Source organism: Anolis sagrei, chromosome Y (genome assembly GCF_037176765.1).
Source record: "Anolis sagrei isolate rAnoSag1 chromosome Y, rAnoSag1.mat, whole genome shotgun sequence".
NCBI classification, from domain to species: Eukaryota; Metazoa; Chordata; class Lepidosauria; order Squamata; family Dactyloidae; genus Anolis; species Anolis sagrei.
This window is the reverse complement of record NC_090035.1, coordinates 16,292,859-16,309,366: the sequence shown is the minus strand read 5'-3', so window position 1 is coordinate 16,309,366 and position 16,508 is coordinate 16,292,859. Positions and strand designations below refer to the sequence as shown.

The 16,508-nt window shown below is 42.8% G+C and overlaps 1 protein-coding gene across 1 annotated transcript in view; it reads right to left on the bottom strand.

The window, feature by feature from the left end:
* LOC137095428 (dynein axonemal heavy chain 3-like) overlaps positions 1 to 16,508 on the bottom strand; it is a 104,220-nt gene that overhangs the window by 3,932 nt on the left and 83,780 nt on the right. The window contains exons 48-55 of the mRNA XM_067462092.1: positions 13,757 to 15,898; positions 11,824 to 12,043; positions 9,804 to 10,048; positions 8,195 to 8,311; positions 7,636 to 7,793; positions 4,453 to 4,620; positions 2,236 to 2,378; positions 303 to 507 (exon numbers count right to left, since the gene is read on the bottom strand). Of these exons, the coding sequence (XP_067318193.1) occupies positions 303 to 507; positions 2,236 to 2,378; positions 4,453 to 4,620; positions 7,636 to 7,793; positions 8,195 to 8,311; positions 9,804 to 10,048; positions 11,824 to 12,043; positions 13,757 to 15,898 (3,398 nt within the window). The remainder of the gene's footprint in view (positions 1 to 302; positions 508 to 2,235; positions 2,379 to 4,452; positions 4,621 to 7,635; positions 7,794 to 8,194; positions 8,312 to 9,803; positions 10,049 to 11,823; positions 12,044 to 13,756; positions 15,899 to 16,508) is intronic.

Here is a 16,508-nt window from a genome sequence, read left to right as displayed (position 1 = left end):
AGGCACAATGGCTATAGCTGATGGGAGTTGGAGTTCAACATGTTGAGGACAAAGCTTTCCTCATTCCATGTTATTCCCAACTACCTATCTCCCTACATCTGTCAATGCAGAACAACACAATATGGCACCTAGTGAAGTGCATTCTGTCTATTAAAGTTAGTCTACAGTACATCTTTTTTTAGACTCTACCAGGGTCATGTGAGACTCAAATAACTAATCATCCTTTGCAGTTTATCATAATCCATGCACAAATGTTTTGGGCAAACATAACCAGCAAACTAGCTGTAAGGGTTAAAGTGTACCTGGAAGAAGACCAGCCGAGTCGTCAAATCTGACACGTAACTGCCCAAAGGCTTCAGCGAAGGGTAGGACTTGGCTGCCCACATAGCTGGCACTTTGCCCACCAGCATGCTATTGAAAACATCTTCCAGTTCTGAAGACATCAACACCAGGCCTTTGATGGCTTTCCCAAGGTTGATAAGGCTGCTTCGGACAACTTCTGTAAGCCTTGAGGCAAAGGAAATGTTGACAAGAATATTAAGTTATTGGAGTGTTGTGTGGTTTCTGGGCTGTATGACTGTGTCCTAGCAGCTTTTTCTCCTGACGTTTCATCTGCATCTGTGACTGGCATCTTTAGAGGATCCTCTGAAAATGCCAGCCACAGATGTACATGAAACATTAGGAGAAAATGCTGCTGGAGCACAGTCATACAGCCGGGAAACCACATAACACTCCAGTGATTCCGGCCTTGAAAGCCTTCGACCATATTATGTTATTATCTAGATAACTGGTATTAACAAAAAATCTGCCTAATGCTTGTTCTATGTTTGGTGGAAAGGGATTACTTTCCCCATTGTGTCACAGCTGCTATTAGACAACAGCAGCTTGATCCATAACACTTCCTGTGGGAAATGACGATGTGGGCACAGACAGACCGTGGAAAAGTTACTCTGAGAATACAATGTCCAAAATCCCCTAGGCAGCATAGGAAACTGGCTCAGGAAGGGAGGGTTTGGGGAGATTTGGTCCCAAAAAGGGAACTTTTCCAGGGTCTTGGCAAAGGGTACTGCAGCTTTTATCTCACCATTTCCTACACTGGCTAGGAATCTTGCAATATTGTATGTCGATGTTACATGATGCTATGTAGACCAGGGGATTCTTGAACTACCTGATCTGTGGACTAGCTGGATTTACCAACACTGTGAATGTTGCAATTGGCCACCTAGATTAGCATTTAATGGCCTTGTAGCTTCAAAGCTTGGCTAGCTGCTGCCTATATACCATGCAGCTGTGGACAGGTCTACATAAGGACCACCCAAGGCTGTTAGAAATTGTGGGAGTGAAGTCCAAAACACCTGGAGGGCCCAAGTTGGCCCATGCCTGCTCCATATTCACAGACTGAACGCCCAATGCAGCATTGCCCAAACAGAAATCAAGAAACATGAAAGGCACTGCAGAATAATTCAACCAGAGAAGGCATCCATAGAAGAGCACCTGATGAACCAACCTGGACACAGCATATTGTGGACACAGAAATGCTGGAACTCTCTAACAATCAGAGGGAAGCCACTGAAATCAACAAGCACATGGACAATTTCAACAGAAAGGGGGAAACCATGAAAATGAACAAAATCTGGCTACCAGTATTGAAAAACTCTAAACTTAGGACAGTAAATAAAGAGCAACACTCAAAAAGCAGGGGAATTCCAGACAAGAATCAATCAAGGTCGGTTAACGCTTCCCAACAAAGGATCCTCCCAGGCAGCAATCAGCCAGGCTTTGAAGCTGCAATACCATCAAATGCTAATCAAGGTGGCCAACTACAACATTCACACTTGCCTCCAACAGACAAGAGTTCTTTCTCCCACCCTGGACAATATTCCACATGTATATAAACCTCACTTGCCTAGTTTCCAACAGACCTCACAATCTCTGAGGATGCCTGCCATAGATGTGGGCGAAACGTCAGGAGACATTGCCATACAGCCCGGAAATCTCACAGTAACCCAGTGATTTCAGCCATGAAAGCCTTCAACAACATGTTCTACTTTATACTGTACTTTTCCAACCTGGTGTCTCTTAAGTATGCTGGACTGCATACCCTGACAGCCTCATCTTAGGTGAGACAACATTAGACCCATCATATAAAAATATCTGACACTTAAGACTTGGGGTAGTCTTTCAGTCTTCATTAATAACAGAAGGTGAGGTGGAACTACAACCTCAGAATTTTACCTGTTGAACCTGATGAGCTCTTGCCGAAGGACTGTGTTCATAGACTCTCCATAAAGTACTGGGTACTTTTCCATTACACTTTCTAAATCGAAATCCGGTGGCAACTTGGAGAGGATGTCCTTTGCTAATTCCTCAACAGTTTCCTGAAATCAAATAATCAAATTATCTGGAAATGGCATAACCTTTTAAAACAATGCACTTGTGGTTCATACCAAAACAGACATCTTCACATATGGTTTTCCTGTAGATTTTTTTTCTTACTAAATAATACCTTTGATATCATGAAACATAATTTACTTAAGCGGCTGAGGGGGGAAAGGAAGGGCCCGAGGCTGTTAGAAATTGTGGGAGTTGAAGTCCAAAACACCTGGAGGGCCCAAGTTGGCCCATGTCTGCTCCATATTCACAGACTGAACGCCCAAGAATTTCATGAATTAAAATTCCAAAAAACAACCTTTTGCCATTTCATAATGAAGGAGATCTAGTTTTAGATGCAATATAGGACCGGAGGTCCCATCATTAGAGTACATACAGACATAACTAGAGTTTTTAAAATTAGCTGTACTGCAGTTTCAAGGGAGGGATTCATGCATACCCTCCCTTTCACTTGTAACTACCTACTTCATCTTACTAGAGAATGAATCCACTTTAAATCCAGTTTCTGCCTCCTGCAGAATTCTGGGGTTTGTAGTTTAGTGAGGCTGTTAAAGGCTCCTCCCTAAACCGCAAACTCCAGAATTCTGCAAGAGGCAGCAACCGGATTTAAAGTGGATTAATTCTGTAGTGTGTTGAGGTCCATAAAATCAGTGCCTGCCACGTGTGTCTCTGCAAGTCAGGGTCACTTGATATGAATTTTCATTTTAATCCAGTTACTATTGCTTTCCACCTGTTTGCTTGCTTAGTAATAGAAAGCCCATGGAAATGCATTAGGTAAGCATAGCCCAACTGTATGGACAATGTATTAACACCAATCAAAATGTGCTTTTTGAATTTCTGTAGAATGATAAAAGATCGCGACCCTGTTCAAGGGGTGCAGCAGACTTTCATTGCCTAGTATGCATTTGCTTTGGCCGGCAAATAAAGCTTTTCTTCAACTAAGGGTGTGTCATTCCGTGCCACCCTCCCAATGAGAAGGGGACTCCTGAGAATGTGCAAAGTTCCCTTTAATATAAGGAATACTGTCTATGCCACTATATACAATGGGACTTGAGCACCCATGGATATTGGAACTATTCAGTGAATACTCGGTATTCACTGGAACTAAAGCCCAGTGAATACCGAGACCCCACTGAACTTCATATTAATTTTAATGCAAAACCAAAGAACTAATCACATACATGTATAAAAACAATTTTAAAACCATCACCAAAAATGAGAGCAGAAAATAACATTGATTAGACTAAAGCGACCCAGTTAGAATTGTAGCTGTTCTGGTACGGCTGTACCAGGAGCTCCAACTTTATTTGCTTTGTATTAAATGTTTGTTTGCAGACCTAGGTTCCAGGGACTCTGCAGATAGGTGGCTTCCTTTGATTGCAGTCATAGGGCAAGTCACCTGTCCATCATCGTTAAGTTTTGGTTCCGCCCCTTGCTCAGGGCAATTGGGAAGGGAAGGGAGCCATTTTAGTCTCAGCAAGGAAAGCTAATGTACAGGACGTGTGCAAGCTTCCCCTGTACAAAAGCTTCAACCCTTAAGACTTTCTGGGGGGAAACAGTCAAGAGCATCCAAAGATTCCCAGGGAAACAGCCCTAAAGCTTTGAGGAATTTTGGAGGGAAAAACAGCTTTGAATATCAAAGAACTCCAGCTGAAGAGACTACAGGCCTTGCTGGTAGGTCCACTCAGTGATTTGAGACGCAGTTCAACCTGGTAGTGGAGCCCACATCAGTTAGGTTTAAGTTCACAGCCTGGGAGAAGTTAGAAAGGGATTTTCTTATAAAGTAAAGTAACAGTTAGTAGCCACCAGTTGCACAAAAGCCTGGAAGCATTTGTTTAACCTTTTGAAGACAAGTGAAGTTTCTGTTTGATTGTTCCTCAATAAAAGACTTTGTTATATTTCACGAGCCCTCTAAAGACTGTTTGTGGTGCAAAATTCCTAAGAGCTTCTCTTTGGGCCCCCTGGCTTCCCGCTGGGCAAAGGTTGCACGTTCTGTTCTAAAGGAAATTCTTTACAGGCCCAGCGCACGACAGAACAGAAGCAGTTTGCAGCCTACGTTACCTGGGGGGATTTCCCACCTCCCCCTGCTTGTCTGGGCAGTGTCAACAAGATGCCATTAAAGAGCAGGTTTGTTTCTTGGTTGTCTTTCGTAATATCAGCATTTTCGTGGAGCCCAAATACATCAGGGTGGGTTGTAATGGGTAGAGTTCTCAAGTAATCTATATAAGACTGAAAAGAAGACATCGTTATTACTACACCTGGAAAGTACACTTCACCAAGCCACTGAAAACATAGATAGGAAACCAGTCCATTCTATCAGGCCAGCTGACCAACCTTCTCTATCTAAAGTTTTCAATTAGAACAACTACAGTAGGTGACAAAATTTGAAAATGGGTTGCTGTGAGTTTTCCAGCAATGTTCCAGAAGCATTCTCTCCTGACATTTCACCTACATCTATGGCAGGCATCCTAAGTGGTTGTGAGGTCTGTTGGAAACTAACAAAGTAAAGACAGAGGAGGAGAAGTGTTCTTGCCATACATCAAGGGAAACACTGACCACATAGGAAAACTGATGAAGAAACACAACCTACAAACTATCTACAGACCCACCAAGAAAATCCAACAAATTCTACATTCAACAAAGGACAAGAGAGATCCTCTCGCCTCTGCAGGGGTCTAGTGTATATCATGCAGCTGTGGACAAGTCTACATAGGGACTACCAAATGCAGCAGCATTGCCCAGACACAAATCAAGGAACATGAAAGGCACTGCAAACTAATTCAACCAGAGAAGTCAGTTATAGCAAAGCACCTGATGAACCAACATGGACACAGGATATTCTTTGAGAATACAGAAATGCTGGACCACTCTAACAACCACCATTGAAATCCACAAGCATGTGGGCAACTTCAACAGAAAGGCGGAAACCATGAAAATGAACAAAATATGGTAACCAGTATTTTAAAAAACTCTAAAATCAGGGCAGTAAATAAAGAGCAACACTCTAAAAACGGGGGAATTCCAGACAGGAAACAATCAGGGCTAGCTAAAACCTCCCAACAAAGGATTTCCCCAGGCAGGAAGCAGCCAGGCTTTGAAGCTGAAAGTCCATTCAATTCTAATCAAGGTGGCCAATTGCAACATTCACACTTGCCTTAAACAGACAAGAGTTCTTTCTCCCATTCTGGACATTATTCCACAGATATATAAACCCCACTTGCCTAGTTTCCAACAGACCTCACAACCTCTGAGGATGCCTGCCATAGATGTGGGCGGAACGTCAGGAGAGAATGCTTCTGGAAGATGGCCATACAGCCCGGAAAACTCACAGCAACCCAGTGATTCCGGTCATGAAAGCCTTTGACAATAGAACATTTGAAAGATTTTCTGTTCCTTGTTTGAAAGTGTTGTTTCCTGTCTGATTATGTGGTACTTACTTTGAAAGTAGTTGTTCTGCTCCAGAAAGTTAATTTATATGGCTGCCACATACTACATTGAATTGGTTGAGTATATTCCGTGGAAAACTACAGCAAAATGTGCTGTTGGATGTCCCTCCCACAAAAACAAAGTTTATGCAGTTTAATAAACTGTTTCCATGGGTGTTTTTTATAAAATCATTTAGGAAATGACTTTTATATCCCAGGAACAAAAAATGTGTTACATAGTGCTATAGGCAACAATCATACCATCGGACTGTAATGGGGAAAATTGAGCCATTCCATCTACTCTGCTGAAAGACCAGCTCCATTAGTCTATTCTCCGTCCTGATGTGTTCTCAGGTCATAAATAAGAACTATTATTTAGTTCTGCAAATGGAGAATAACCTGTTTGCATTGACTATGTGGAAACCTTCATGTCTGAAGAGCAAGATACATATGTATTAGATGATAAATGGATGGATGGATGGATAGATAGATAGATAGATAGATAGATAGATAGATAGATTTTCACAACCTGCAGCACAGCAGTTTTTCTGGGTATAGTGAAGATATAAGACTGCCAATGAGGATTGAAGTGTTGGGTGGGACCTGAGAGACCCAGATCCCATCACTGCTCAGTCATCCCATCAGTATTCAGTCAGAATCTGTCTGCAAAGAGTTGCAGAAGCGGATTATTTGCAGACAAAATTCTAATCGTGTTTTTTGAAATATTGTGTATTCTTCCACCGCTGAAGTGCTGTTTTTGTGTGTGGTAGGAACATCTGTATGCATCCCATCAGCAACAATACTTTTTAAAAGGCCATAGAGTGATGTAGAGGGTGTTTTGAATGTATTGGGCGGAGCCAACCTTCTGTGGCTGAGTCAAAGCACAGTATTTTTAAATCATAAGAATGGGTGCGATGAGGAGAGTATGCCTCCCATCTCAATACAGTATGCATCCAATCCTAAAAACATATGGAATGCATACTGATGTAAACAGATCCAACCTTTGCAGCCACCTCTCCACAAAAGTCAACATTGACACTAAAATACAACACCACCTGAGCTCTGCAAGTGCAGCATTATTCCAAATGAAGCAGAGAGTGTAGGGAGACCAAGGTGCTTGTTTATAAAACTGTTGACCTCCCAACCTTGTTATATGCCTGCAAAACCTGGACCGTCTACAGATGTCACACTCAATTCCTGGAACAATTCCATCAGCATTGCCTCAGAAAAATCCTACAAATCTCTTGGGAAGACAGGTAGATAAATGTCAGTGTGCTGGAAGAAACAAAGACCACCAGCACTGAAGCGATGCCATCAACTCCTATGCCATCAACTCCACTAGACTATACATTGTCCAAATGCCTGATCACTGTCTCCCAAAGCAGTTACTCTGCTCCCAAGAACAGAAAACAGAATGTTGGTGGACAAGAAAAGAGATGTAAAGATGAACTTAAAGCAAACCTTAAAAACTGTGGCATAGACACCAAGGACTGGGAAGCCCTGGCCCTTGAGCGCTCTAACTGGAGGTCAGCTGTGACCAGCAATGCTGCGGAATTTGAAGAGGCATGAATGGAGGGCAAAAGGGAGAAACCTGCCAAGAGGATGAAGGCGCATCAAACCAACCCTGACCAGGACCGTCTTCCACCTGGAAACTGATGCCCTCACTGTGGAAGGACATGCAGATCAAGAAAAGGGCTCCACAGTCACCGCCAAGACACTACATTTGGAAGGTCATCATACTCAGACAACAATGGATCATCTAAGTAAAGTAAGTAAAGTGATAAGGTCCTAAAAGCATCCTCCCCTTTTATTCCCTTACCTGGTATGACCCGCAGGGTGGGATATAATATTCCCCACTAGGGGAAAGTTTATAATTTTCTTCTGTCTCTAATTCTTTGCAATACACAATGGAAAGAAGTGAGAGGAGGAGGCGCCTGTCCTTGTCATCTGTCACTCTCCCGCCATAGTTGCATTCCCCTAGGAACATAAACAGAACAGTCAGACAAGAATGGCATGATGTTTTACACAGGAGGGGACATGTTTGCTTTGAAACACAAACATTGTGAGGCTCTGCTCAGGAAGGCGACAATGCGTTGGCGTATATGCCAATGTGGCTCTATTTCCAGGGCAATGCAAACAAAATCTGTCAGTCTCCAATGCTTTCATGGTCACCATACCTGCAGCTTTTGCTCTTACTTCAATTTCAATGATGTGACAAATACCTATCTTGGAGAGTACAGAGCAGGCAGTGATGGCACACGGCATCCTCTCCTCCAGTATCTACTGTCTGAGGTGTCTGCTAATCTTTTCCTAATGATAGGGCTGGATCTATCCACTAAGTTAAGCCCTTTAATCATTAAACAAGGCTGCATTCGTACCTGTAAGATATGTTAGAGCTTCAAATGGGGTTTCTTCATACTCATTCAGAAACATCTGGATCTGCCTCATACTGATTCTGAGGTCAGATTCGTTGAATTCATATGGAATGTTCCAACCTAATCAGAATGGGAGGAATATTGAATATTTTTTAATATCCTGAGAACAATTGCCAATAGGAGACAAGAAAATGCTATTTAAACTTATTATAAAATAATATTGTGACCTAGCCCAGGCAATATTGGAGCCAAATTGGAGGCATTTCTCCTCCATTATCTCCTCTTCTAGCGCAATTATATATTTCAAGTCAAACAATCATCCAAACTGCCACATTTAAATATCATTTATGTGTGTCTTGGATATTATTTTAGAATGACTGAACTCAAAACTAAGAAGCTGCCTTCTGATAAACATAGAAAAGGGGAGCAGGGAGAAAGTGGTTAGTTAATGTGAACACCAGCTGCCTTTCCGGTCACCAGAATGACAGATTCAGGTTTATCACTGCATATGAAATTCCCCCATCTGTTATTCATGGTGTCTCTGGAAGAAAAGAAAATATTCTCATAAATAATGCCGACTCACAGAAGGGCTATGTGCTAATGCTGAACCAAACCATGGGATCCAGAGCCCAGGTCGACACAATTATTGTCCCAATGGACCTGCCACAATTGCGATGATCTCAAATCATGACCAGTGTCAAGTTAAACCTGTCATGCCAACCAGGTTATCCTTCTGAAGGATGTTTCTGGCTCAAGCACAAGTCAAGATTGCCCCTATTAATATGCAATGCCCAGTTGTATTGGCAGCCAAATCCTATTTCAACAAAGGTCATGGGGGTGGGGAGTAGCTTTGGATCAACAGAGAGACTTGTGGGGAGGGGCACAGGGAAGGAAAGACTGGGATAAATACTAGAAAAAATCTACAACAGTTGACCTACCACTTCAGTGACTGTTCAATTATGTAGAGCCAGTCCTTAATTTTAGATGTGTATTGCACAGAATATTGGACTCAGAATAGAATGAGATGAATTCAGTTCACAACACACTTGCACAAAATACAGGCAGTTCCTGAGTTACAAAAAAGGTAAGTTCTGTAGGTTTATTTTCCAGCCAAATATATATGTTTGGAAAATGACCCCCATGCTGCAGCAGCTCCACTGGTTGCCAGACTGCTTCTGGGCTAAATACAAAGTGCTGGTCGTTATTGGCGAGAAAGCTTCAGTGGAGACACTTTTTCACCATGATAACTCTTTCAGGATGGATTTCCCTTTTGAGGGGTTGATTCTTCACTTCCTGTTGTCTCAACTCCATTCTTAACTACGAGTCATATGTAAATTGGATGTTTGTAACTCAAGAACTGCCTGTAAACCTGTGTTTTCGAATATTTTTCTGTAACTTCCTGTTGTTGGTTGTTTTAAAAAACATGTCAACAACACTGAATGATGATTTCCAACCTGATGGCTAGAGCACACTCATTGACAGAAACCCATACAATACATGGTGTCATATTCCAGCCTTTGGGATGTTGCTGATACTTGAAGGGGTCGAGGATTGTACTCCTGCAATGCAAAATCTAAGGATTTAGAAAGTAATAACACAATCTCAACTCTACCCAAAGGTCCATAGTTTCTTCTTTCTTGTACAAGTGCATGGAAGAAACAGAGGCCAAACAGCAGTTTCTGCCAGATTTCTGTCTTTTCACAACTATTAAAGAATGTGGAATCGGAAATCGGGTCATTGAGGTAGGATCGGAGGAGATTGGCTCTCAGTCCTTTTGGCGGCTCATTGGTCATTTTTATTCCATTCTGGAGAATGCTCACGGGAAACTTTTCAGATGGATAACTGGTTAACCACAACCTGCAAACCGAGAATGGAAATAAATGTGATGACACAGACATCGTAATCAAGATGGAGATATCAAATGAACAATGGTAAAGTTGGGTTGTTGTAGGTTTTCCCGGGCTATATGGCCATGTTCTGGAGGCAATTTTTCTCCTGACGTTTCGCCTGCATCTATGGCAAGCATCCTCAGAGGTAGTGAGGTCTGTTGGAGAGTGGTCCAGCACTTCTGTGTTCTCAAATAATATGCTGTGTCCAGGTTGGTTCATCAGGTGCTCTGCTATGGCTGATTTCTCTGGTTGGAGTAGTTTGCAGTGCCTTTCATGTTCCTTGATGCGTGTCCGGGCGCTGCGTTTGGTGGTCCCTATGTAGACTTGTCCACAACCACCATGTCAGACTACACAGAGAAGCCATTGAAATCCACAAGCATGTGGACAATTTCAACAGAAAGGAAGAGACCATGAAAATGAACAAAATCTGGCTACCAGTATTAAAGGACTCAAAAATCACAACAGCAAAACAACAGAGGGGAAACAAACAGGCACATAAAATCACTCTCAACAAGGGATTCGCCCCGGGCACTTCCAAGCCATTGAATGCTAATCAAGGTGATCAGCTGAAACATTCACATCTAGCCCCTGCAGACAAAAGTCCTTTGTCTCACCCTGGTCATTCCACAGATATATAAACCCATTTTTCCTACTTCCAACAGACCTCACTACCTCTGAGGATGCTTGCCATGGATGCAGGCGAAACGTCAGGAGAAAAATTGCCTCCAAAACATGGCCATATAGCCCGGGAAAACCTACAACAACCCAGTGATTCCGGCCATGAAAGCCTTCGACAATACAATGGTAAAGTTATTCCCTCCTAGTCAGCTCTCTGTATCCATGGATTCTGCAGTGATGGATTCAACCACCAATGGCTTGAAAATGTATATTTTTTAAAATCCAAAAAGCAAATTTTGATGCTACCGTTTTATACAAGGGAAACCAATTTACTATACCAAATTATATAGTGCAGTGTTTCTTAACCTGGGGGCTGGGACCCTGGAAAGGGGGGGGGTTACAAGGAGGTGTCAGAGGGATCACCAGAAAACATAGTATTTTCTGTTGGTCATGAGGGTTCTGTGTGAGAAGTTTGGCTCAATTCTATCATTCATGGGGTTCAGAATGCTCTTTGATTCTAAGTGACCTATAAATCCCAACAACTACAACTCCTAAATGTCAAGTCTATTTTCCCCAAACTCCACCAGTGTTCACATTTGGGCATATTGAGTATTTGTGTCAAGTTTGGTCCAGATCTACCATTGTTTGAGTCCACAGTGCTCTCTGGATGTAGGTGAACTACAACTCCAAAACTCAAGGTCAATGCCCACCAAACTCTTCCAGTATGTTCTGTTGGTCATGGGAGTTCTGTGTGCCACGTTTGGTTCAATTCCATTGTTAGTGGAGTTCAGAATGCTCTTTGATTGTAGTTGAATTGTAAATCCCAGCAACTACAACTTCCAAATGACCAAATCAATTCCCTGACAATAAGGTCACAAAAGCTATTTTAACCAATTTGCTAAGAGGCCCATGCTTCTATACTGACATGTTGGGGTTAGTGTCATTTTTTATATTTTATTTTACATTTTAATTGTTTTCTTGTTGTCTGTGTATTGCAAGTTGAAGTCATCTGTCTCAACAGTCAAGAACCTAAAACTCCTTCCTCTGAAGCTGTCATGAGGCGAATTTCCATGCACTTTCTGGATTGTTCCCCTGCCCCACCCTGAGAAGGCATTTCATTCTCACCTGAATTTGACATGAGTACTTTCGGGCACAATCACTTCTTCACAGATTTTTTCCAAAGCAGGCATCCAGCTGGTTGCAAGGTGGCAGTTCTGCAACACCACCCACGTCCCATCCACAATTGCCTTGTTGATCATCTTGGCTGCGAATGGGCCTTGTCCTTGTCCAAGGGAAATGGTCTGGATGCTTTCCATGCCAAGGTCTTCTGCAAACTTCAACAAGCCTAGGGTTGAACATTTCAAGACAGATAGCTATCAAAAAACTCCACAAAGCCCTGCACCTATTTATGAGATGGAGGTGACCCTAGCCCAAGCATGGGCAAACTTGAGCCCTCCAGGTGTTTTGGATTTCAACTCCCACAATTCCCAACCGCCTCAGTCCCACTCCTTTCCCCCTTGAGCCTAAATGGTTCAGGCCCTGTCTATCTTGACAGCATCTCCCCTATGAACCAGCGTGGGCTCTAAGATCTGCTGGGAAGACCCTCCTCTTGCTTCCACCATAGTCACAAGCACAGTTGGTGGGAACGAGGGAGAGAGCCTTCTCGGTGGTGCCCCCGAACTTTGGAACTACCTTCCCAGGGAAATTAGGCAGGCCCCCACATTGTCTTCCTTTCATAGGGATTTGAAAACCAGGATGTTCCAGAAAGTGTTCAAAAATGATTAGTCCCTAAGCCCAGTTCCCAGGTAGCCAGATAACACTCTATCCTGCGCTTCATCCACTTTCCCTCCCTATGATTTGCTATTTGCACTATCCCATGCTCAGTCCTTTTATAGTTGGCCACGTCCATTTGTAACCACGGCCATTGGTTTTGTTGAACCTCTACTGATGGAGCTACAATGAATATTTTTATCTTTAGTGTGTTTTAGTAGAATATTTTGGTATTTTATGATGCTTTCAGTTGCGGTTATTTTGTTTGCTAAGTTTAATTAAGTTGTGTTATATTGTCAAATGTGTTTATCTTGATGTTATTATCTGTATGGCTTCTTTCCGGTCATTGAATGTTGGCCTTACATGTTGGAAACCACCCTAAGTCCCTTTGGGGAGATAGGGTGGTATACAAATATATTATTGTTATTATTATTATTATTATTATTATTCTCCAGAGTCATACTCAAAGGGCCCATCCAGACAGTGCTTTTATCCCAGGAGCTTCTGGAGCAAACAGGAGGGTAGCCAGATGCCGTTCCCTGTAAAAGCAGAAGCAATTGCCACAAAAGGCAAAAAATGCAAGATTTCCAGTTGCAGAAATATTGTGGTTTTGAGCCAAATACGCGGATCTTCACATGTCTGTATGTCCCTGCAATAGGAAATCACAGCATTTTTTAAAATCTGGATTTGTTCCTGGATTTTAGATGTCTGTTCCTGATTGGTTGGTTCCTAAAAAGAAAGTTATAGTTGAGTAGAAGACGAAAACTTTGCTTGTGTTACAGAAACTTCATGAAATGTGTGTAGGGCACATTTTTTCTGGTCAGGACAAAGTTATGGCCTCCTAGTCAACGTTGTACATCTTTTCACAATAAGAGCAACCAGGAGCAGACATGTATAACCCAGGAACAGCACCCTGTTTGCACAGATGGCCCTGTAGCTTATATAACCCAGGAACGGAACTTATACAATGATTCGCATCTTCGTATGTCCGCATCTTACAGTGTTTTACAACTCTGCCAAAATTTCTGGCAGAAGTCCTGGGGTGGACATCTTGGGAGCCTCCAAATCCCACAATGGAGGCAAAAAATCTGTGAGGACTCCATCTGAAGTCCTGGGATTTTTTGCCCCTGTCTAAAACCTGTGATTTAGTGCTATCTGGAAATGTCCTAATGCTCAAAACTGCTGCACACACAGGTAACTTTTTGTAATTTCATCTTAAGGTGTCTGCCTATTCTTTTCATGGACAATTCTTAAAATTTTAGTTCATTGTGTTGTTTACGACTCTCACCTGCCATTGGATCTGCACCTGGAGATAAGATGAAAATGAGTGGTGCGCAGCAATTGGAATCATTGTAACTTCCTGCCAGATCAAAAGTTGGAGGTTCAATGTAGGTCCTTCCCATATTTTCTGTGATAAAGCGCTGAGTAGCTGGAATAATTTTATCTGGCCTCAGGCATCGGAGAATGACCATGCGATCGAGACCCACGGACAAGTTCCACTCTCCTGGAAAGAATTCTTCATGTGGTCTGGCAGAATCATAAATCATTTTCCATGACCAGATGTTGGCTTCAAAATGATCCATCAAACCATGCAAGTTTTCCAGGCTTGACGCACGCACAATCTCAGCCCACGACTTGTCAGTCAGCCATTCAGGGCCTGGATTGGGATATGGGTTATCAAGAGCAACGCCGCCCGTCAGCAAAAAGCGCCAGACCTCGTCATCTATCTCGCCTTTCCCTTTCATTATGCCCACCGTCAGAAGAAGGGAGAAAAGAAGCTTGTCCTTCTCAAACAGGGACCGGCAGACATTGTTGTAAATGCTTATTGTGAAATGGTCAATGATGTTTTCAATCCTTTCTTCGAGGACCTCGCTTTTCCTGCTATTAGCAAGCGATTGGACATAGAGATTAATGAACCATACCAAGGAATACTGATACATGGGCTCAATGTTTGCCAAGTCAGAAATGCAGAAGAAGACTGTTGCTGAATGAATAGCCACAGGCTTGTATCCCATCCGAGTCGCATCAATTTCCATCTCAGTGACGGTGGCAATTTCCTGCTTTTCGGAGATTTCTTCAGACAACTCTTTGGAGGAAGAGAGAACTTTAATGGCAGTTTCGTCTTCTAAGATATTTCCTTCTGATTTGGAAAGGACTTCAAGGATTTTGTCCTCGATCTCCTTCAGCTGTTTCTTGTTAGCTGCACTCTCAACAATCAATTTGTTTTTCTTTTCTTCCAGATCGGGTTTCTCCTTTGCGGCCACAATCCCCAAAAGTTGGTCCTGAAGACCGAGAGGTGTGATCATGAAGTTCAACAGGCAAACTTTCACGGCTACTTCAGGGAGATAATGAGGATTCCTCAAACGCGTTGTAATGTATAGTTTGAAATCATGCGAGAACTCAATAATGTTTTCTCCTAGTCGTATGTACTCCACGCCTTGTTGCTTAAACGTGGTCTTGAGCAACACTGGCTCCAAAAAAGCATCCAGTTCCTCACCAATGTTTTCAAGCAAGACGGGTGTTCCAAACTGGATAGCATTTTCCAATGATCTCACATAGTTTGTATCGGACAGTTTGATGACGGAGAGCTTGTTGCCCTTTTCCATATTTTTGACCCACTTGTTGGCTTGTCCTTGAGGGTCAATCATTAAAGCCCACCGCCTGGAATTGGAAACAATGATGCCATTGTCAATGGAGAAAGAATCAATGGGCAAGCCTGCAATCTGCCAGGCACGGATCTTGACTGGATCCCCCAATGTGTTACTCAGGCTGAAATCGTTCGAACATGGGATCTTCTCCGCCTTGCAAAGGGTCAGCCATTTCTCCTGACATTCTTGGCGATAATCAACAGTAAATGCTCCCAGGTAAGCAATTGTGCCTGAAGATAACAAGACATCCCCAGTAAGGTCTGTATAGCGAATCCCCAGTAAGCGGGCTGCTTCTGTCCACCTGTCCTTCTCTCCTCCCAAGCCACTGATCAATTTTTCAGCCCGAATCAGCTTCTGGGAACAGATTTCAATATTATTCTCCAGTTCTCTCTTCCGGTTGTTCATTTCTTCAAACTCGTCATTCAGGGCTTGGAGGCGATCCATCAGCATCTTGAGTTCGGCACGCTTTGTATTCAGCTTCTGCATCTGGATTTCTAACAAGCCTTCTGCTCCCCGCAGCCGTTCACGCTTTGGGGCCACCACCTTTGCGACACGGTCGTACACCTCCATGGCCCTCACCCATTTACACAGACCCTCACAGGCAGATGATACGTTTTTGATGACAGCAGGTTGAAAGTCCGGGTGATTGATAAACTTCTCTCTAATCCTCTTCATGACAGCATGAGGAATATTGTCTTTGTCATAAGTCTTCAAACCCTCCAGGAATTTCAGATCCCCTAAAACCTTTTTGGAACTGCCCCAGTAATCTTCTATCATTTTACCTGCATTTGACAAAATGAATGGGAAATAGTTATACACATGTTAAAATATAGATTTCTATTTCTATTAGCCCTGCAAGTGTTTTGGACTTCAACCCTCACTATTCCTAACAGCCTCAGGCCCTTCCTTTTCCCCCTCAGATGCTTAAGCGGAATAGGAAAGTGACTGATGCTGTTAGGAATTGAGGGAGTTGGAAGTCCAAAACACCTGGAGGGCCAAAGTTTGCCCACGCCTGATCTATAGCTCAGATGTTCCCAGTTCAGATACACTGAACTACTACTCTCATAGTTTCCAGCCAGCAGTTATTGGCTGCTTGATAATGGAAACTGTCATCCAAAACATCTAGACGGCACCAAGCTGGGGAAGACTGACAACAGTCACACAAAATTATACCTTCTTTTATTACATTATTACCTTTGGAGTTCTTATGAAAACTTATTGGGACTGTCTATCTATATCAGCAATGGGCAAACATTGGCCCTCCCTCCAGGTGTTTTGGACTTCAACTCCCACAATTCCTAATAGCCTCAGGACCTTTCCATTTCCCTCTCAGGTGCTTAAAGCTTTCAGGGCCAGAATCACTGGGGTGTTGTGTGGTTTCTGGTTTGTATT